At 39.5% G+C, this 23230-nt stretch overlaps 1 protein-coding gene across 1 annotated transcript in view; it reads left to right on the plus strand.

Moving 5' to 3' along the window:
* The window catches only part of CNTN5 (contactin 5), a 557068-nt gene extending 553309 nt beyond the window's left edge, over positions 1–3759 (plus strand). Inside the window, exon 24 of the mRNA XM_075547810.1 lies at positions 3519–3759. Coding sequence (XP_075403925.1) covers positions 3519–3622 — 104 coding nt within the window. The 3' untranslated portion in view covers positions 3623–3759. The remainder of the gene's footprint in view (positions 1–3518) is intronic.
* The last annotated feature ends 19471 nt before the right edge of the window (positions 3760–23230 follow it).

Genomic DNA, 23230 nt, shown 5'->3' on the forward strand with positions numbered 1-23230 from the left:
ATTAGTTATACAGCTTACCTGTTTGTTTATTTATATTTTACTATACCAAACTAATATTTTAAGAATATTAATTTCCTGATTGAAATTTTTGCTGGGTTATAGGAAGTGTTCTTAGCTTAGGGAAACACATTGAAGTATTTGGGGATAAATTGGCATGAAAAATTCAACTTACTTTCCCAGAATTATTTCAAAGACTAATAACCTAAGTGATAAAATGTTAACATTTGGATGTTCTGAGTGAATCGCTTACAACTTTCTTGTATATCTAAAAGTCATTCTAAATGAAGAGCTAAGAACAAAACGTAAGATAGGAGAATTCTGACATATTTCAACAATTCAGGTAAAAAGAACTAAAGGGTTAAACATGTGGCTGCCCAAAAGATTGATGCATATTGTGATTCATTTGTAAAGAAATGAGAGATTATGATGTCATCATTGCAGTTGTTAGCATGCAATTGAACTAAGTGATTGTTAAATGTTCAAGAGCATATTAAAAGACTAAAGATTATTTGTGAAAAGTGAACCACATGGTGGCTCTCCCCTTTGCTTTCCATAGGACTCAAGCTTCTAATAAGAACAATAATATAGGCAGCATTGCGTAAGCACTGACCAGGTGCCTGGCACTGCCCTGGAGGCTCTACGTAGATGATCACATTGTGTGCTTCCAGCAGCCCTGGGAGTCAGATACTTCATTCTCCTCAGACCCTTTGGGGTTCCTTCCACACAGTTTCTAAAGTAGCATCTGAATAACGTCAGCCTCAAGTTTGTAAGCACTTAAAAATAGTTTGATTCTCCCATTTATATTTTAATTAGCTTGTAAATTCCAGTCCATGAAAAAAGAAAAAGGACACTTTTTATGTTACAGTTAACATTTAGGCCATCACAGCCCATTTCCTGTGCTTCAATAAACCAGAATTCCATATTATATACCTTAAACCCCTAAAATCTAAGCAATCATTCATTTTATTTCCATAATTTAAAAAAATATGACAGCAAAAGTCTAAAAATTAAATGACTTTCTTTAACTGAAAAATAATGTTAGTTATACGGCTTGAACAAGGACTTGGTTCACTGGCTTGCTTGTTTGTTTATTCATATTTTGCTATACCAAACTAATATAATTTTGCTTTGTGGGTTTTATGTGAGATTGGAGATCTAGACACTACTCAGCATTCTGAAAATGAGATGTTTTTGTACAAGTGTCATGTAGGTTGATTTAACAAGGGCCCAACTGCTCTCAATACACAGGAAGGATGCTTTCAGAGTTTTATTTATGAAGCATGTTCACAGCACTCCAGCGAGCCTTTGTCACCTTGCCTTTCTCATAGCTCACATGTGGCCGCGCACTTTGAAATAGCCCTACTTTTGTGAAAGTGGAAATAAATTTAACATTCTCCACTATGTTGATAAATAGGTTTTATTAGTGCATTAGCTATAAATATTTTCAAAGAAAAGAAGATTTGCTGCCTTTTTTTCCTTCAGATTTCCAAAACAAATGATGCTTCAGCTCTAAAGTAGCCATCTGGAAAATAAATTCAGACTCTATGTCTGTAATGAAAAGTCACACACACACACACACACACACACACACACACAAATCTCCTTAAACTCAATCTGGCCAGAGAATATAACTTCATTGCAGAATAAGTCCAAAACCTGGATGTTATTATAGTACTGGTAATAGTAGTAGTAGTAGTGTTGTACCAAGGCCAATCACTGTTCTAAGAGAGATTAGGTTCTACCAGTTCTTAAGTCAATTACTTTCCAAGCCAAAGGTGCTGTCATAGAGTGGATTCCATTTCATAACAACCCTAAAGGACCAGGTAGATCCACCCCTGTGGGTTTCGGAGACTGCAACTGTTTATGGGAGTAGAAAGCCTTGTCTTTCTGCTGTTGAATGGTTGGTGGTTTCAAACTGCTGACCTTGCAGTGGGCAGCCAACACATAACCCACTACACCACAATCTAAGCCCCGGTTCCAGCATTGGCACAAAGAAGATAAATTACAAAAATTTGTGCATGGGAGTGTTATAAGGATCAGATAAGAAAATGTTTGATAAAGAGCTTATTACAGTGCATGGCACATAATAAGCACTCATTAAATATCATTCATGATGGTGAAGCTCCAGAAGAATTCTGCTGTCATTTAAAGTACTATTTCATGGCTTTGTGAAAGTATCAAAATTACTTCTGAGTAATCACTTCAGAACAGTGATTGTTAACAAATGACTTAATTCAATACGTTAATATTAACCAAGCATTGTTTGGGTCTCCAAAAGATCTCCTCCTGGGTATAAATAAGAGGCATCTCCCTTTTGCCAAGTTTGGCTGTGAAAATATAGTTTAAATCTATTCAACTGACACAGTCAAGCCAAACAAGGAACCAGTTTACATTTAATTATTAAAGCAAACAGTTACCATAAGCACCTACGTTAGGAATGCATGTTACCTCATTCTTGCTAATTATTTTTATTTCATTTCCTGAACTATAAATGATAGGAAATGTTTTCTTTTTCATACTTGGAAAATCAGTATTTTATTAGTATATTATTGCTGAAAATTACACTAAATCTCTAGATTAGATGTGTTTGTTACATATGACATAGCCCAATGGTCTTCAGACTCAGTACCCCAGATATGTGTGCCTTTTATACAATATTTCTGAATGCTGACTCCCAGCCATCAAGCTGATTCCACCCCATAGCAACTTGATAGGGCAGAGTAGAACTGGCCCCTTTGAGGTTTTAAGAATGTAAATCTTTATGCAACAAATTTCATCTATTTTGCTGAGAGGAGCTAGTGGGATTGAACAACTGACATTGTGGTTAGCCCAGCACCTAACCCACTATTCCACCACCACGTCTTTTTTTAAAAAAACATTTTATTAGGGGCTCATACAACTCTTATCACAATCCACACATACATCAATTGTATAAAGCACATCTATACATTCATTTCCCTCATCATTTTCAAAGCATTTGCTCTGCACTTAAGCCTTTAGCATCAAGTCCTCTTTTTTCCCCCTCCCTCCCGCTCCCCCTTCCTTCATGAGCCCTTGATAATTTATAGATTATTATTTGGCATATCTTGCCATATCCGGTGTCTCCCTTCACCCCTTTTCTGTTGTCCGTCTCCCAGGGAGGAGGTCACATGTAGATCCTTGTAATCAGTTTCCCCTTTCCAACCCACTCACCCTCTACTCTCCTAGTATTGTCCCTCACACCCCTGGTCCTGAAGGTATCATCCGCACTGGATTCCCTGTGCCTCCAGCTCCCATCTGCACCAGTGTACATCCTCTGCTCTATCCAGGCTTGCAAGATAGAATTCGGATCATGGTAGTGGGGGGTCCACCACCACTTCTTTTACAACTTTAGAAACTCCGAATAATGTCTCGTTTTTAAGTATGAGCAGCACTCATACTGGATGAATGTGCTCATTGGTCTTAAAAATCTAAAAACTACATTTTCCCAGCCCAAGTCAGAATCAAAATAATTTGCTTCTCTTTTGCATTGTTTACAGGTGGAAAAATCACAAGTGCCCAGTCGACCCTCCACACTCTATCTACATCCTCATCGTCAGTCACTTTGCTCTTGGCACTGATGATCCCTTCAACCTCTTGGTGAAAACTGCAGACTTGACAGATACAATTTTCCATGCGCTGGATAACAGCAGGAGTAAGGAGACCGTCAGGAGAGAGACCAGTACCCTCAAACGAGCTTGAAAAACTTGGAACTACACGGGGTGCACTTGCAGGAGTTTGGGGGGGAATGTTTCTTATCCATCAGGTTTCTCTCTGGTTTTTGTAAATGAGGAGGACTGTTCTTGGTCCGATAAAAATATGCAGATTGTATGTAATGAATTTTTGTAAGCAAAGGTAATTTCTGTCAAATGTATTCTTTACTTTTTTAATATGTTGGAATTTGGTTTTATATCTGATGACCCTGTGTGTGTGCCATCCATTTGCTAAGGAAGCGATCTCTAACAGATTTGTTTCAAACACAAACACAACACTAAGAATGAAAAGCTTGCTTTAAGACTCTGAGTCTAGCCCTGTCCCCTGTCCTTCAGCTGACTCTTCCAATGTGACAACCAGCAAGAGAGGTGGAAAATGCTCCAGGTCTGGGGTCTATTATAGGATAAGTACATAAAATGTTTTCTGGAAAAAGACTGTCTGATTGCACAGTGAAATAGCAAGAGATGTTATTCTATATGCATACCTGGAGCAAAGTATTAGGGTAGGGAATAAGCCATTTACATTAGTGCAAGGGAAACAGAAAGTGAGTCCAAATGAAATTTAAGTGCTATTGTGTTTCATCAAGTACTATGTTATTTAGCTGCAAATATAGTAAATGTTTATTTTTAATAACAAAAAGATAGTTTAAAGCCACAAAAAAAGAAGATAGGATCACTAAAAACTATCAACACTGACATGCTCCCACGGGTGCTAATTTGAATATGGGATGAATCACGGACAGGACACGTTTTCAACTTGTCCCGCTACCCCCGAGACAGAGGCCGAAATAGGTGCAAGGTGTTCTTCTAGTTGCAACTAATTTGAAGGACAGCTAAATTTTTTTGTGCAGATAAGTACATACACATAGAGTCTGTGGATTAAAATGGTTCAATCATAACAAAATTTTAGTTGCTCTTTTTTTTTTAAGTAAACTGTGGAGAGACGGCCACAGCACCAGCCGTGCATGACATGATTGCCTGACTCTAGAGGTGATCCCCATTTGCTATTTGGGGAGTCAACTTGACTCTACGAGATCCTAAATAGTTGCTGGGAAATTTCTACGAGGTCTAGAAAAAGATAGTGGAAGTGTCAGAGTCGGCTCCACGCCTATGAAGTTGGCAGAAAGGGATGGTTATTGCAAGAAAACAAGGAGTTCGCCTCCTGCCCACCTCCTCGCAAAGCCCTGAGCTTTCCAATGAATGCTCATATGAGAACAGGGTTGTTGCCTTTGTTTTCTTTCTTTTGTATAATCTAAGCTAGTTCATTCGACTTAGGTCTTTAACAATGTGGAAAATAAAATGAAACCAAGGTCACCCTGTTGACTCTAAAGGTAGAGGAATCTGAGACATGACTGAAGCTTCTGTTTTTCACCACCAAAATGATGGCTTCAGAAGTATTACATAAGTATTATGTTCGTTGCCAGTTCCCTTGGGAGATAGTAGGTCAGGACAGCTCTCAAGAAGGAAAAAAAAAATCATTAAATTATTTCGGTTGCCAGGTTGTTAGAGGGAGGTATTATTCTGGTGAATATTTCAGCCTTAAGTTATACTAGCCAATAGGAATTCCTTGACCACCCGTGGAGGGGCAGAGGTTGTGCTTTGTAGATGAAAGGACATAAGGGCTGCCCCAAATGGGGTGTGGTTTGCAGGAGCATATTGTGCATCTGAAGAAAGCAATGCAGCAAGAATATAAGCAAACGGGCAATAATCCTTATTCACATTTGATGAATCAAACTATTTTATTTCCATAATGATCTACACAGACTTGGGGAAAGACTTTGAAAATCAATATAATCAATATAATCCTATAAAGCACAGCCCGGGAAAATAGAATGGCAACATGTGGCAAATTCAAATTAACAGATGTTTCCAGCTAGTTGATGGATGGTACTTATCTGGCAGAATGTGTACAAATACAATGTCTGATGTATTCTAACACGAATCAGAGACCTAAAGTGTTTTATCCAACTTGCACAGAACATGTAGCTTGCATCTTAAACCTATTTTAAAAGCAGGCATTCCATGTGTATGTACTTATGTATTGCATATCTGTTACTTCGTTGAGAAAAGAACAACATTCCCTGTAAGGTGCATTATTTTTCAGCGGCAGTACTGGCTGAGATTTTCCTGGATGCGTTAGTAAAACCACACAGTCTTAAGTCACAAAAGAGACTGTATTTTTGTATGATGCTCATTAAACGACTTAAAAATATATTCCTCATAATTAGATGTTTCATGAACAACTGTTTTTCATACCAAAATGAAGGTACTGTGGGCCCATGTCAACGTGTTAAATATATTGTATACAATCTGTATATATGCTATATAGGATGGTATATACCATGTGGAAGGCACAGTCAGATAATGGTTCTGTGTACTGTTCTTGTAACATTAGATCTTTTTAATAAATAATTCTCTTTTTATTGACTTTTATCTTCTCTCCTGTCAACTACATGCATTGAATTATTTATCTAATGCAGACCACAGCATGCTCATGGTTACTTTAGGGTTTCCATGCTGAAAACATCATTATGTTCATATTCAGTATGTTGTTACATTAGGCTCAAAAATCCTCATAATTCCCATAGTAGTTCTTGCAAACTGGGGGCTGTGTTAGAGAAGAAAAGGGAAAACAAGTAAAGAAGTAAGTGCACATGGGACACATCCAAGGTCAGCCTCACCGTTCATTTCTTCTTAAGAAAGAAGACCTCATTAAACAAGTTTTGTGAAGAATTTGTTTAGTGCATATTTCTGCTTTAAAAAAAAATATCCATTCCAATCTAGTCCTGGGATGAATCTCATAGGCAGAGTCACTAACTCGCGAGAAATGGAATGGCATGCACACCTGGCCTCCTTTGTTTCACAAAGGAAAAGGAGAATCCAATGCCACATAAACCCAAGGCCAATTGCCACCAGGCAGAGATCAGACTTGCCTCTTCCGCCCTCCATTCTTCTTCTATAATATTCTACCATCAACTGTTCCTCCCACAACACTCTGTACTCTTCTGCTGGGTCAGAGCATCCATTGCAATGGTCACTCAGGACTCACAGACGACACTCAGGCTTAAGGGAGTTTTTTAGGATAGATGAGTTATAATCCGCACTTATGGTTCCAATCCTTGTAAGGAAGCCACAATCATCACAATTGGATCCATAGGTGACATCCTGGTAAATGGAGAAAAGATGGATATTGTCAAAGAGTGTTGCCTTGGTTGAATCCACCATCAATGCTCATGAAAGGAGCAGTTGCAAGATCAAAGGACCCATCACCTTGGGTAAATCTGCAGGAGACCTATTTAAAGTGTTGAAATGCAAGGATGCCAGTATGAGGATGAAGCTATACCTGACTCCACCTATAATATTTTCTTTTTAAAATAATTTTATTAGGGGCTCATACAACTCTTACCACAATCCATACATACACCAATTGTGTAAAGCACATTTGTACATTCATTGCCCTCATCATTCTCAAACCATTTGCTCTCCACTTAAGCCCCTGGCATCAGCTCCTCCTTTTTTCCCTTCCCTCACCACTCCCCCCTCCCTCATGAACTCTTGATAATTTACAAATTATTTTATCATATCTTGCCCTGTCCGATATCTCCCTTAACCCACTTTTCTGTTGTCCATCCCCCAGGGCGGAGGACACATGTAGATCCTTGTAATCGGTTCCCCCTTTCTAACCCACCCTCACTCCACCCTCCCAGTATCGGCACTCACACCACTGGTCCTGAAGGGATCATCCGCCCTGGATTCCCTGTGTTTCCAGTTCATGTCTGTACCAGTGTACATCCTCTGATCTAGCCAGACTTGCAAGGTAGAATTGGGATCATGATAGTGGGGGTGGAGGAAGCATTTAGGAACTAGAGGAAAGTTGTATTTTTCATCGTTGCTACATTGCACCCTGACTAGCTCATCTCCTCCCCAAGACCGTTCTGTACATGGATGTCCAATGGCCTACAAATGGGCTTTGGGTCTCCACACCACACTTCCCCCGTCATTCACTAAGGTAAGATTTTTGTTTTGATGATGCCTGATACCTGATCCCGTCAACACTTCGTGATCACACAGGCTGGTGTGATCCTTCCATGTGGGCTTTGCTTGCTTCTGAGCTAGATGGCCGCTTGTTTGCCTTCAAGCCTTTAAGAACCCAGATGCTATATCTTTTCATAGCCGGGCACCATCCGCTTTCTTTACCACATTTGCTTATTTACCTGCTTTGTCTTCAGTGGTTGTGTTGGGAAGGTGAGCATCATAGAATGCCAATTTAAAAGAAGAAAGTATTCTTGCATTGAGGGAGCACTTGAGTGGAGGCCCAATAACCTTCTACTACCTTAATACTAAACCTATAAATATATGCACATAGATCTATTTCCCTATCCTCATATATAAGCATATTTGCATATGTACATGTCTTTACCTAGACCTCTATAAATGCCCTTTGCCTCCCAGCTCTGTCCTCTATTTCCTTTGACTCTCCTTCTGTCTCACTATCATGCTCAATCCCCACAGGGTTTCAGCAATTCCTCTTGGTTACATTACCCGTGATCATGCCCTACCAGGCCTTCCATACCCTCCTCACCACCAATTTGGATCACTTGTTGTTCCCTTGTCCCTGGGTTTGTTAATACCTCTACATCCCCCCCACCTCCCCCTCTCCCATGTCCCCCGGAACTGTAGGTCCCGTTGTTTTTTCCTCCAGATTATTCATCCAGCCTATCTACACCTATGATATTTCCAATTACTTTGTACACATGTGAAAGTTGGACATTGATTAAGGAAAACTAAAAAGAATCAAAGCTACTTCAGAACAATCAGAACTGAAGAAGAATGAGTTATGATGCTAGCAAAGAGTATTGAAAGTACCAAAAGGACAAACAAGTCTGTCTTGGAATAAGTACTTCCAAAATGGTCCTTAGAGTCATGGATGGTGAGACTTCATCTCACATTCTTTGGATAAGTTGTAGGAGGGACTCGTCTATGAAAAAGAACATCATGCTTTGTAAAGGAGAAAAAGGCGAAGTGAAATAGAGGAAAGGCCTCGGCCAGATAGATTGGCACTGTGGCTACAACATAAGAACAACTGTGAAGATGGCTCAGGACTGGGCAGTGTTTCCTTCTGCAATACACAGGGCCATTATGAGTCAGAACTGACTCGAAGACACACTAGAGGAACTTTGAGTAAACCACACATCAAGGTAAGACAACATTTACTATACAGTCATTAGTCCAAGCTGCACCTCAGCAGCCATATCTCTCTCTGGACCTCAGCCTCATAGCCATGAAGTGTCTTGGCTCGGGAAGCCCACCGGCTGCCCTGCTGCACAGTCTCATGGTCTCCACACTGCTCCCATACCCTGCCTTATGCTTTCTTCTTCTTGACGTCTGGTCTTGGCCGGGTTCCTTTGCTATGTCTCATGGTCTATGTGCCACAGCATCTGCCACCTCCTCTGGTCCTGCTGCCAGCACGTCAGACCGAACTTGAATGTGATTCACTGGTGCCTCTCCTTCCTTGAAGGTCCTGGAACTGCTCTCTGTTCCTGCTTCTGAAATTGCTCATCCTTACAATTAGGAGAGTGGCAAGTAAAACTGACCAATGCCCTCTATTGGTGTTACACATGACCTATTTGCATCCTCCCCCTGCCCCAGTCTTTGGTGGGAGTTTCAGAGGCATGGACAGAAGAGCTATATTAAGAAATGTCATGTCCCCATATCACTCTTAGCACATCTGCCCCATGGATACATCTCTAAAATAACCACAATAATATTCTTTTCAATTATTTGTTATAAATGTTTCCCTTGTGCTACATGTTTTAAGATCCTCCAAGAAGACTGTATTAGATTCATCTAGTGATTTCTTTCAGCTCCAGGACAATTGGCAATAAATTGGAACTAATTTAATGTTGGCTCTAAAATTTCTGTACTCATTTCCCAGACTTGACAATCATCTAAATCACTTGGAAATTTAAGCTTTTGGATTCTGGTTCAGTAGATCTGAGACTAAAGCGCTTTTATTTTCTATATATCTACATTTGGCAATATCTAGGTACAAACCCTGGTAGCCCAGTGGAGTATGGCTGTCAGGTGTCCCTTCTCTTGCCTTCAATTAAAAGCTCCCATTTTTTCAGCCACTATTAACAGTTAGACTGCTAACTGCAGAGTCAGCCGTTCAAAATCATCAGTCACTCTGCAGACTTGCTGCTCCCAGGAAGATTTACAGCCCTGGAAACCCAAAGAAAAGCATTTATATTTCCTCCATAGGATCACTCTGGGTCTGAATTGACTCAGTGACAATGAGATCAGTTTTTTGGAGCCAAATTATATACTTTTTCTTTACATTTGCAATCTTGCTTCTAGGAAGTTATTCCTAAAATAGGTAAGCAAAATATGTTAATGTTACAGAAGTAGATCAAGGTGCAGAACAGGTAATATACTATGCTCTGTTCTGTGTAAAAAGTAGGAAAATATGAATTCTTGCTAACATTATATGTATATGAATAATTGAACTAAAGACTCCTTAAAACAGTCAACCCTTGATGAGTAAGGAATGAAAGCAAGTCTTCCTGAATGTATTTTATTTCATGGCTCTTACTTTCGAAGTATTACAATGTTTCATGTTATATTTTTTGTTTATTTAACTATTAAAAAAACTAAGCAAGAACAACTGCCCCTCCCCTCACACACACACACAAATTGATACAAATGGACCTAACTATATATCAATCAGTTAACTAACAGGTAAAGTTTTTATAGTTTTTCTTTATAGAAGACTGATAACAAATAAGTATTGAGATTCAGTATTTTGACAGTGTATGCCTAGTGGGTGAAATATTCAAAGAAGAAAAAAGTTGTATTATATTCATTTATTCTGTTAGTCATATAACTTGTTTGGTTATTCTTTAGTTATACAAGTATATAAATGCACATAAAAATTGTAAGAGAGAAAAATAAATTTTCAAAAAGTGATAAAAAATTAAATAAAATTTATCATATTTCATTTGATTTAGAAATATCAGTATAAGTTCATCATTTATTTAAAGAACAATAGCAACATATTAATAATTGTGGAAAAGGAGTGAATAATTGTAAATGAGCATCTATTGTAATGTTCTTTACTTTTGTGACTGTTTAACATTTTCCATAAGACCAAACCACAAAAAAACCTCAGCTTTGGAGTCCTTGTCAGGAAGAGCCACCTTTGAAATATCACTAAAACATTCTCACAAAGAGCCCACGTATATCTCTACATCTTGATCTTGTAATGAAACATTAAATCACTTTTTCTTAAGTTAACTTTTATGAAAAACAAAACACCAAATATAACCTATTTTAATATTCTATGTTTTTAATAAAAGAAACCTTTTATTATGCCTTAACATGTCAGAGAATATTATGATGAGTCACATTGGTATGTTCTATTTTGTTTTTATGTGGCGTGATAAGACTGAGTTTCATCTTTATGGAATACATATTATTAATGATTAGTAAATATGCAAGGATACAGTTTTACATTGCACTATATTAAGTGAATAAAAATAAACTCCACTAAATATTTTGTTACTCCTCACATAACCTGAATTGAAGGCTTAGTAGGCAAAGTGGTCATTGCCGACGTTTTATATTTTATCTCTGCTCTCACATTTGCCACATTGCAGAACAGCAGCAGTGCTTTCTGACCGAATGTCAGGGGACCGAGCAAGAACTTAGCACCCCGTGTTTACCACCCTTCCTCTCAGCTCTGACATGCAAGACACGATATGCAGAGGGTCTTTTCCTAATTTGTTGCTTCGTCTATTTTTAAATTTTGAATTAAAATAATATTTGTTATTAGAAAATCCTACATCTTGCCAAGCATCTGTATCTCTGCATCTCTGACCTCTGGAGCATATTACATATTAACTTATGACAGAAACTAATGACTATTTAAAACAGCCTCATAAAAATAATTTATAATATACCAATGCTAAAAATTCCCTATGTTGCAGAAACAAACTCAACAAGCTTAGTTCCTCTTCTCCCAGAGCTGTAACTAAACTGAAGCCCTTGTCCAAGCTGCTCTTGCAGTTCGGTGTGGATAGACGACTGCCCGTGATGGGAATGGTGTGTGCTTGTTAACAGTATTTGAGTACAGGCTATATATTATTTTCCAAAGTAAATCTTTTTGCTTTCAAACTAGTCTAAAATCAAAAGAAAAAAAATGTTTCAATCATTCTAAATGCTTACAAATCTGTTTCAAAAGGAGCACGAGTTTCTGACCAAAGACATCTGCAGCCCTTCAAGCAGACACTTTTTGCCCCACCTGCCTATCAGACCCTTAACACTTAATCCACCTCCGCTGCCACCAACCTGGCCAACTCCCTTAAAATTACTGCATTTCGATGCCTGGGACCAACCATTTCTTGTCCTGGTGTCGTGCTCAAAGCCCGCCCAATCAGGCTGACCAATAGTATTCCAGCTCATTTTGCAATTTTCCGAACTCAGATTAAATAACTCCGTGGAAGGAACAAATTCTGGCTGATCAACTAGCTCTAAAAATGTTAGATGATTCAGAAGTCTACAGTGCTCATTTCTTTTTTTAATCATTTTATTATAATCACAATTCATAATGCTAATTTCTTGATAAGTGAACTTTAGCCAGTGAGAAGTGAAAGACAGGATGAACTATTTCTCCTGTCCCAAAGTATGATTTCTCCATTTGCTTTAGCTGGAGAAGTCCCCACGTGGCCAAGCGGCGTGTCTGGTAAGTATAGGACTCCGCCAAATGTTAGCCAAACGGCAAAGCACAGTGGGTGTGCATGTCTGACTGTGCCTCTTGTTCTCTCCTGCCTCGCTTCATCTGTCCCTTCATCCTGTTGCCTTAATATTGCAACACACTCTGTCTTCTAGAAAACTTAGGTGGAGATAATCCCTACACATATTAGCTACTAACAAGAACTAGGGATCCTGAGGAAAAGCACTGCCTTATGGTCTGGGAGAGATGATACCTACAATTAGACAGCATCCTCCAAAAGTACCAGAAGTCAAGGAAGTTGTAAGGAACCATGGGGTCATGGTAAATGAGCAAAAGATTCAGCTTAAAGGTCTTCTTTTCTTACCCCAAATGGGACAGTGAAAGCCTCGTAAAGAATGATTACTTCAATGGGTTAAAGCACATTGCCTGCAAGCCCATAATTCTATCCTCCAAAAGAAGAGAAAGAAAAAGCAAATAAAATAGCTCATTATTCTCATTGTATATAACCAGGTCACAACTCCCTAGTCTAAAAACTGGCAATTAAAATGAAAGAAGTGAATATTTATTATAGAAACCTGTTCTGAGAGAACTATTTGCAGAACAAGTCAATAGTTTTATTTGATAAGGGAAAGTTCTTTACAGAAATGTTTAGTTAATAAATGGGAGATTAAGGAGATTTGGCAAACCGCCATTGTGCAACTCCAAATGAAATATGGATTCAGGAAACACATATTGCTAGATACCAAAACTATTGAAAGAATGGTTGATGAGTAATTTGACATTGGTTTGGATTTTGATACCTGAATCAACCGACTAGTGTTAGCTTCACTAAAGGCGGGTTAATCATAAATTGTGGATAACTGGATATGATGCAACATGAAGTATATTATACCACTCTAAGGTGTTCTTTATTCAAATACTTTAATTTAATTAATTCCTATACCAAATAAGTCACAGAGAAACCAGAAGACAGAAAAAAAAGAAGAAATTACTTGTAAGACCGTGAAGAAGCAATTAGCCAAATCTAGAATTTAGTCTTAGAATATAAATCAGAACAATGATCCAATTTATTACATAAGTCAATGAAGTGGTGGGGAGGGACAAGGAACAGATGAGTGGGCAAGTGAAGTGTAGGGTTCTTGATTAAATAAAATTTGATATACATAGTAAAATATAAGGATGTGTCTAGATCCCGATCCAGATAAAGCACTCATAATAGAAGATATATTTTATAACAGAAAAAAATTAACATGGATTATAGGGAAGGGATGAGTCACCAGGGTGCAATAAAGCATTAATGAAACACAGTATATTCCTCTGGTTCCTTGAGGCTTCCTCACCCTCCACTACCATGACCCCAGTTCTGCTTCTCAATTCAGACTAGACTGGAACATGTCCACAGGTATAAATAAGAGATGGGAGCTCACGACACACAGAATCCAGGAACAGGAGTGGGAATAGTGACACCAGAAGGGTAGGCGGAAGGGGGAAGAGGAAGGGAAAAGGGGAGCTGATTGCAATGATCAGCGCATAATCATACTCCTCTCTACAGGCAAGAAGAACAACAGAAAACATGGAGCAAGGGAGACAGCGGTCAGTGTGAGAGATGAAAATAACAATGTGCAACCTACCAAGGGCCTATGAGGGTGGGGGGACGGGGGGGAAAGAGGAGCTGATACCAAGGACTCAATAGAAAGTAAATGTTTCTACAAAAGAATGAAGACAACATATGTACAAACATGCCTGATTCCATCGATGTATGGATTGTGATGAGTTGTACTAGCCCACAATAAAATGATTTAAAAGTAAATAAATACTTATGCAAATTTTACCAAAAAGACTGTATTAAGGATTATTCATTTTGTCATTAGTAAAATAGAAGGTTAACAAAAAAGAGGGAAGGTCAATATATGGATTGCATAAAAGCCATGAAGAATCATGAAGATGGTACAGAAGGGAGCAACATTTTGTCCTGTTCTGCATAAGGCTTGATAAACCAGAGCTAGCTCAACAGCACCTAACAACAACAATTGTGCTAAATATAATAATAGTGTTGTGGCCATTTTAGGTAATTATTTTAAGTATATATGAAATAAAATAAGATAAAGATTCATTTTAAATCATTGCAAAAATAATGAAGAAGAGAAAGAAGAAAAAATTTAAGAAAAATATCAAGTAAGTATGACAAAATGTTACTAACCATTGAATCTGGGCAATAGGTATATATTGTATAACTAACCATCCGTTGTGCTGGTCTCTCTGCTTTATTTGTTTGAGAGCTTTCAAAAGAAACCATTTAACATAATTACCATGATGAGGAAATGGAAGAAAATGGATCTTTGCATGCACGCTTTTGAAAAAGTCAATGCTGCTTTAGACAATTTTTTGAATTTAAATAAAAGTTCCATATATAACAGAATTTCTACTGATTTTCATGTGCTGATGGTGTATAATGTATTATGAGAAAAAGCAGTCTATAATTTGGGGGATTTAAAAATAGGAAATTTGTATGGATAGGATTTTGCTAACTCTCATTATGTGACGTTCTAAAATAAAAATTCTAATTCAAGTAAAATTTTAAACATTGATATGTATAATTAAATGTGATTATTTCCTCAATAGTGGTCAATGCTTTGTCATTGCAAATCACCTTTCTCAATGTCTACCACTCAAATTTTGTTTTTCTCTTATACTTCTATATTCTTCTCAAGCATATCTCTGGGCTCAACTTTCTGTGACCCTGAAAGCTGATGCTCCCAAGAGTTTCATCTTATTCCCTCTGTCTTATCACTTAACCCTTTCCCCAGGGGATCTCACTCGGCTACAGGGCTTCAACCACTGTTAGATGATATGGAATCCCACATCCATTTCTTCAACCCGCATCTTTATATTTGAGCTCTGGAGCAGTATTTCTAATGACCCTAACTAACTACTTGGTTATTTCAATTGCCCACCAGGTTACCCAATGCCGTCAAGTGGAGTCCATCTCCCAGTGGCCCTAGTGGACAGAGTCGAACTGCCCGTTGTTCTCCCTCTGAGCAGGCTGCACCAGCCGGGATCCTCTTCCCATCGGGCTGAAAATGGGGAAAAGCAGAATTCCTCACTTTCTCCAATCATATTGGACTTTTTTGGGCTCTCTCATTTGGATTGTTTTTGTGATCTAAGAGCTTTCATGCAGCAGCTGTCAGATGGATACTGCACTGCTGACTGCAGAGGCAACGGTTCAAACCCACTAACCTACTCCCTCTGCTCCTTGGGAGAAGGATGAGGCTGCCGGTCCCCGTGCAGATTGATCAGCTCTGCTAGCGACTTACAAGCTCAGAAGCCCTAGATCAGGCTCACTCTGCGGCAGAACTGATTTGAGGGCAGTGGGGAAAAGCCATTTTGACTCCTCCCTTGCCCAGCCCACTCTCTGCCTTCAATGTCATTGGCATCCTCAGAAATGAGATTCCAATATGTCATCTGCCTAATAGAAGCTCTTGTCATTCTCTACCTACCTCATAAGTTCCCAATGGATTTCACCTATCAGCACCTGTGCAGAAAAAAATTACTCAATCACCCCCTGGAAATTAAAAATGTTTGCACGATAATCGATAATCCAGGAAAAAGGATGTTTTTGCAGCCACCCTGGATACCAGCCCCCCCATTGGGAAACTGGTCTACATCATGGCAATTACCCCTTAAGTAATATTTTCTCCACTTTTAAATTCCTTTGATTCCATATTGGAAACTGCCACCAAAGACAAACCCAGTCATGTCATTTATTTGGCTGAAATTACATGAAAATCCCTCCAAGCCTTTAGAATACGTTCCAAACCCAAGTCCGTGAACTTGCCCTTCAGAACGTGATGCTGTAACTTTCAGCCACGCTGTTGTGCATTTCAACCATCCTGAACACCCGGCTCTTTCTGCTGCTTTCCCCTTTGATAGAGCTGGCTAGCATTAACACTCAATTCTTTAACGTATTTGAGGGTTCATTCCATATTCTTTCATTTATCCCTACCTCTAAACAGAGGTGAAACTTCTCTGTGCTCTTTGTAACATAACACATTATCACTTTATTGGATTTTACCAAAATTGTTTATAAGCAACTGGTCATTCGAGTTGAACTGTTGGAGGCTGGGATCCATATTTCTATACCCTAGAAACTTCCATGCACATGGCAAGGCCTATTTATTTAATGAAATGTTTATTGAACAAATGGATATGTGTGCCATACACATTTGTATCTGTTTCCCAAATCTGGTCTAACTCTCCTCATTGTTATTGGCAAAATTCCTTCAAAGGCCATGTTTTTTCTATTTATGTTATCTATTTCTAAAACCTATAGGTAGTTCAGAAAAGAAAGGGAGAACATATGCAGACACATTGTCCTTTGCTTGCTGAATTATAAAATGTAGCATTGTCATAGGTTACAGGAAGGACAAGTAATAAAAGCCACACAAACAAATTACTTGTTGAAAACAGAAGGTAGGCAATTATGTTAAGTCGACTCAAATTGTAATTTTGTACACGTTTTCTTCAATCAAGAAGAGAATGACTCTTACTTGAACTGATTTGGGGATTAAAAAATGGTAGTGTTTGGGCATAAAAAATGCCTAGAAGAAAGAGAATGGAATCATAAAGCAAAAAGCAGATGGAGTGTAAAAAGAAATCAAGATCTTTTGATTTCTACATAAAGATACTGTTGAAAAAGCCCTAGATGTAAATAACCTTAATTCTATTTTTTTTGTCCTGCACTATCTGGACCCTGCAGCAGCAAAAAGGAATGAGATTGACAAGGTCCCTACATTCGGGAGATTATCCAGTGAGGGAAAGCAAGACAATAACCAGAATTAATAAGCTGACTTCAAATGGTGATAAAGTCTACAAAGACAAATAAGCAGTAATGTGAAAGAGCATGATGTGAAGAAGAGATTACATAAAAGTGAGTGTAAAGAGAGAGTCTCCAAGAAGACTGGAATGATGTCGAGTCATTCAACGATTGCAAGGGCAAACTTTCTTTTTTTCATATATCATTTTATAGGGGGCTCATACAACTCTTATCACAATCCAGACATACATCAATTGTATAAAGCATATCTGTACATTCGTTACCCTCATTATTCTTAAAACATTTGCTCTCCACTTAAGCCCCTGGCATCAGCTCCTCACTTTCCCCTCCCTCCCACGCTCCCCTCCCTCATGAACCCTTGATAATTTACAAATTATTATTTTGTCATATCTTGCCCCGTCTGAAGTCTCCCTCCACCCACTTTTCTGTTGTCCATCCCCCAGGGAGGAGGACACATGTAGATCCTTGCAATCGGTTCCCTCTTTCCAACCCACACTCCCTCCACTCTCCCAGTATTGCCACTCACACCACTTGTCCTGAAGGGATCATCCACCCTGGATTCCCTGTGTTTCCCATTCCTATCTGTACCAGGGTACATCCTCAGGTCTAGCCAGATTTGTAAGGTAGAATTAGGATCATGATAGTGGGGGAGGAGGGAGCATTTAGGAACTAGAGGAACGTTGTATTTTTCATCGTTACTACATCGCACCCTGACTGGCTCATCTCCTCCCCAAGACCCTTCTGTACATGGATTTCCAGTGGCCTACAAATGGGCTTTGGGTCTCTACTCTGCACTCCCCCACCTCATTCACAAAAATATGATTTTTTGTTCTGATGATGCCTGATACCTGATTCCTTCAACATCTCTTGATAGCACAGGCTGGTGTGCTTCTTCCATGTGGGCTATGTTGCTTCTGAGATAGATGGCTGCTTGTTTACCTTCAAGTCTTTAAAACCCCACATAGTATAGCTTTTGATAGCCGGGCACCATCTGCTTTCTTCGCCACATTTGCTTATTCACCCTTTTTGTCTTCAGCAATTGTATCAGGGAGGTGAGCATCATAGAATGCCAATTTAATAGAACAAAGTATTCTTGCATTGAGGGAGTACTTGAATGGAGGCCCGATGTCCATCTGCTACCTTAATACTAAACCTACAAATATATGCACATAGATCTATTTCCCCAGCCTCATATATAAATATATTTACATACGTACATGCCTTTATTCCGACCTCCTAGCTCTTTCCTCCATTTCTCAAGGACATGCTTTCTAAGCAGAGAAAGCTACTATTGTAAAGTCTTGGTGGTGTAGTGATTATGCGTTGGGCTGCTAATTAAAACCACCAACTAGAAAGAAGAGGCTTTCTGTTCTGGTAAAGAGTTTCCGTTTGGAAACTCACAGAGAAAGTTCTCTCCTTATCAGCTAGGGTTCCTATGCGTCAGGATCAGCTCAAAGATAGGGAGTGAGTCTAGTGGGTTTCAAGTTGGGCTGCTAAGCACAGGTCAGCAGCTAGAAACCAACATCCCCTCCTTGGAAGAAAGAGGAGGCTTTTGGCTCCCACAAAGTGTTCAAGTGTCCGAAACTCAAGGAGCAAGTCTGCCCCGTTTTTATTGAGTCATTGTGAGTCAGAATTGAGTTGATGGCAGTGAGTTTGGGTTTTGTTTGCACCTCTCCTGATACCATGTCCAAAATACATGAGACAACATACATGTGACCAGGTTTTGCCATCTTCACTTCTAAGGAGCATTCTGGTTGTACTTCATCCAAAACAGATTTATTTTCCCTTCTGTCAGAGTCCAAGGTACTTTCAATATTCCCCACCCCTACCCCATAATTCAAACACATAAATTCCTCTGTGGTCTCCCTTATTCATTGTCCAATTTTCACATGCATATGAGGTGATTGAAAATATAAGGGCTTGGGTCAGTTGAACCCTAGTCTTTAATATGACATCCTTGTTCTTCAGCACTTCAAAGAGGTCTTGTGTAGCAGATTTGCTCAATGCAACAGCATTCGATTTGTTGACTGCTGTCTCCATGAGTACTGACTGTGGATCCAAGCAAATTGAAATCCTTGCTGCAGTAGTTAGATGATTTTATGTCACCTGGACACTCCTGGTTAGGGGTGGAGTCAGATCTGTTCATCGGGTCACAGCCTGATGCTATCTCCTTGGAGTGTGGCCTTCTCATAAGGAGGATCTTTTCACAGCCTGATGCTATCTCCTTGGAGTGTGGCCTTCTCATAAGGAGGATCTTAGGACCCTTCCCCTTTCTCTCTGCCACTGACCCTGTGAGCAGCAAGAGCCCCACCAGGTTTCCAGAGACCTTGGATCCGCTCAACTCTGTAGCCACCGATCTGTGATCTCCCTGCATTCTGCATCATTGCATGTGACTGCATACTTATGGACTAATATTACACATAGGGACTTGAATTGGACTGGGCTGAGATGCTGTCCTGATATATATTTACTTCCTGATATAAATCTCTTTCTTACACATGAGTGTCACTGGATTTGTTTCTCCAGTCTACCCAGTCTAACACATTTGCCAACTTCAACCTTTTTCTATTCATCATGATGTCTCTTGGCCTATTGTTATGTAGAGTTTGATTTTCTTTCTTTTTTATTTTAATCATTTTATTGGGGGTAAAATCCATACATGCAACCCTTGTGTCAAGCACATTTGTACATCTGTTGCCATCGTCATTCTCAGAACATTTGCTTTCTGCTTGAGCCCTTGGTATCAGCTCCTCATTTTCCCCCTCCCTCCCCATTCCCTCTCCCTCATGAATCCTTGATAATTTATAAATTATTATTTTTTGTTATATCTTACAATGTCCTATGTGTCCCTCCACCCACTTTTCTGTTGTCCATCGCCCATGGAGGAGGTTATATGTGGATCCTTATAATCAGTTTCCCCTATCCACCCCACCCTCCCTCCACCCTCCCAATATCGCCACTCTCACCACTGGCCCTGAAGGGATCATCTGTCCTGGATTTCCTGTGTTTCCAGTTCCTATCTGTACCAGTGTACATCCTCTGGTCTAGCCAGATTGTGGAGTTTGATTTTCTTTCCATTGAATTTCAATCCATACTGGAGGCTGGTTGGTGTCCTGGCTTTTCATCAATAAGTGCTTTGACTCCTTGATTTCAGCAAGCAAGGCTGCATCATCTGTGTATTACAGGTTGTTAATAGTAAGCCTTCCTCCAATCCTGATGCCAGGTTATTCACATAGTCCACCTCTTGGTTTACTTGTTCAGCATACAAATTGAATAAGTATGGTGAAAAGATACAATTCTGATGAACACCTTCCTGAGTTTAAACAACGTCATATTCCTTTGTTCTTTTTTATATTTTAAGAACTTAAACTTCTCAACCTTCAAAGGTCAAAAGGTAAGATCAAGTAAGAAATTAGAAGAACAGAAAACCTCTCTTAATTAACACTAATATAAGATGACTTCATGTTCACTGTGACTAGTGGGAGTTCAAAGCTAATCCTTTATCTCCTGTCTTTTCATGGATTCTTTCATCTTTTTTCAATGGTCTATAGCTTGTCCATATAAAACACAAACAAATCCTTTGGCTTGCTAAACTCAGCATTGTTAGCCCGAGGCAATGTACCTACTTCACAGATTTCCAGTGGATGCTGAATGGATTGGGACTTGGTGACCCTAGAGGACAGAGTAGATAGGATTCCCTAGGAAAAAATGTTTAAGGAAGCATTCTGCACATATTACTATATCTGTAAGTCCACCTAGATAAGATCGGCTGGACGAACAATGGGAGAAGAAAATAACGGGACCAACAGTCCCGGAGGGACATGAGAGCGTGGGAGGTAGGGGAAGGGAGGAGGTGTTGGCCAAGCCATGGACAAGGGAACAACGAGTGGTTCAAAACCAGTGGAGGGAGGAGATGGGAGGATGGGTATGGAGTGACCAAGGGCAAGGTAACTGAGAGGAATTACTGAAACCAGAATGAAGGCTGAACATGGTAATGGGACAGGAGGAAAGTATAAGGAAATAGAGGAAAGGAGTAGGAGGCAAACAGCATACATAGAAGCCTAAATACAGTCATGTACATATGTAAATATATTTATGATTATGGGGAAATGGACCTATATGCATATATTTATAGGTTCAGTAGTAGGGTAGCAGGTGGACATTGGACCTCCTCACGCACACTCCCTCAATACAATAGCACCTTGCTCAGCTAAATGGTCATTCCATGATACCCACCTTCCTGACATGATCGCTGAAGACAGACATGTGCATAAGCAAACGTGGTGAAGAAAGTTGATGGTGCCCAGCTATTCAAAAAGATATAGCATCTGGAGTCTTAAAGGCTTGAAGGCAAACAAGTGGCCATCTAGCTCAGAAGCAACAAAGCCCATAGAGAAGAAGCATACAAGCCTAAGTGAACACGGGGTGTTGAAGGGATCAGGTAGCAGTCACCAAAGAACAAAAACCATCTTTGTGTGATCACCTTCCCCACATAAATACTGAAGACGAATGTGTGCATAAGTAAGTGTGGTGAAGAAGGCTGATGGTGCCTGGCTATTGGTGCCCAGCTATTGAGAGATATATCATCTGGGGACTTAAAGGCTTGAAAGTAAACAAGTGGCCATCTATACCAGAAGCAACAAAGCCCTCATTGAAGCAGCACACCAACATGTTTGATCATGAAGGGCTTAGGGGACCAGGTTTTAAGCAACAAAGGCGGCGGGGGGTGGGGGAGATCATATCATTGTGAATGAGGGGAGTGCATGATGGGGACCCAATACCCATCTGTAAACAACTGGACATCCCTTGCAGAGGACTAGTAGGGAGGAGATGAGTCACTCAGGGCTCAGTGTAGCAACAATGAAAGTCATAACCTTCCTCTAGTTCTTAAACGCTTCCTCCCCTCAAACTATCATGATCCCAATTCTACCTTGCAAACCTGATTAGAGGATGCACAGCGGTACAGTTGGGATCTGGCAACACAGGAAATCTAGGACAGATGAACCCCTCAGGACCAACAGTGAGAGTGGCGATACCGGGAGGGAAGGGGCTGTAGAAAGGGTGGACCGATCTCGAGGGTCTACATATAACCTCCTCTCTGGGGGATGGGCAACAGGAAAGTGGGTGAAGGGAGACACCGGGCAGTGTAAGATAAGATAAAATAATAATTTATAAATTATTAAGAGTTAATGAGGGAGGAGGGAATGGGGAGAGAGGGGGAGGGAAAAAGGAAAATTAGCTGATTCCAGGAACCCAAGTGGAAGGTGAATTTTGAGAATGATGAGGGCAATGAATGTATAAGGGTGCTTTACTCAATTGATGTATGTATGGATTGTCATAAGAGTTGTATAAACCCCAATAAAATGATTTATAAAAATAAATTTTAAAAAGGGAGCATTCTGACACATCTTTCTGTCTTTGAGCAGCTAGCTACCTGACTTTTCAGTTAGCAGCCCAATGCTTAGGTCACTGTGCAAGCGGGGTCTTAGACTCAAAGTTCTGACTTAAATTCAGCATCAATTGCTGAGTTTCCCAACTTCAGCCATTTAAAATTTTTAGGTGAACAATAACAAAAAATCTACTATGTTACCTTTTTTCTAAGCATCACATATTAAGATCTCCGAATTAGTCATTTCACTAAAGTATCCTTAATAGATAGGATGTGCTGAGGGCCTTCAGTGCCTAGTCGTCTCCAAAGAGTATCCCATCAACATCTTCTTTATAAATCCTTCTTTGCCTCAATCAACTTTTTACACTCTTGATGTGGGTAAAGTATTTCATAATCATAAAATTATTTTAAATTATCTTCTATTTCCCTTTGCCACCTGATGTTACAGTCTTAAAATCTTAAACAACCATATTCTTTTAAAACTGTTATTCTGGTAAAGATATTTGTAGCAAAATATCTACCATCTTGACATTTTTCAGACCTTC

This window comes from Tenrec ecaudatus, chromosome 4, assembly GCF_050624435.1.
Source record: "Tenrec ecaudatus isolate mTenEca1 chromosome 4, mTenEca1.hap1, whole genome shotgun sequence".
NCBI lineage: Eukaryota > Metazoa > Chordata > Mammalia > Afrosoricida > Tenrecidae > Tenrec > Tenrec ecaudatus.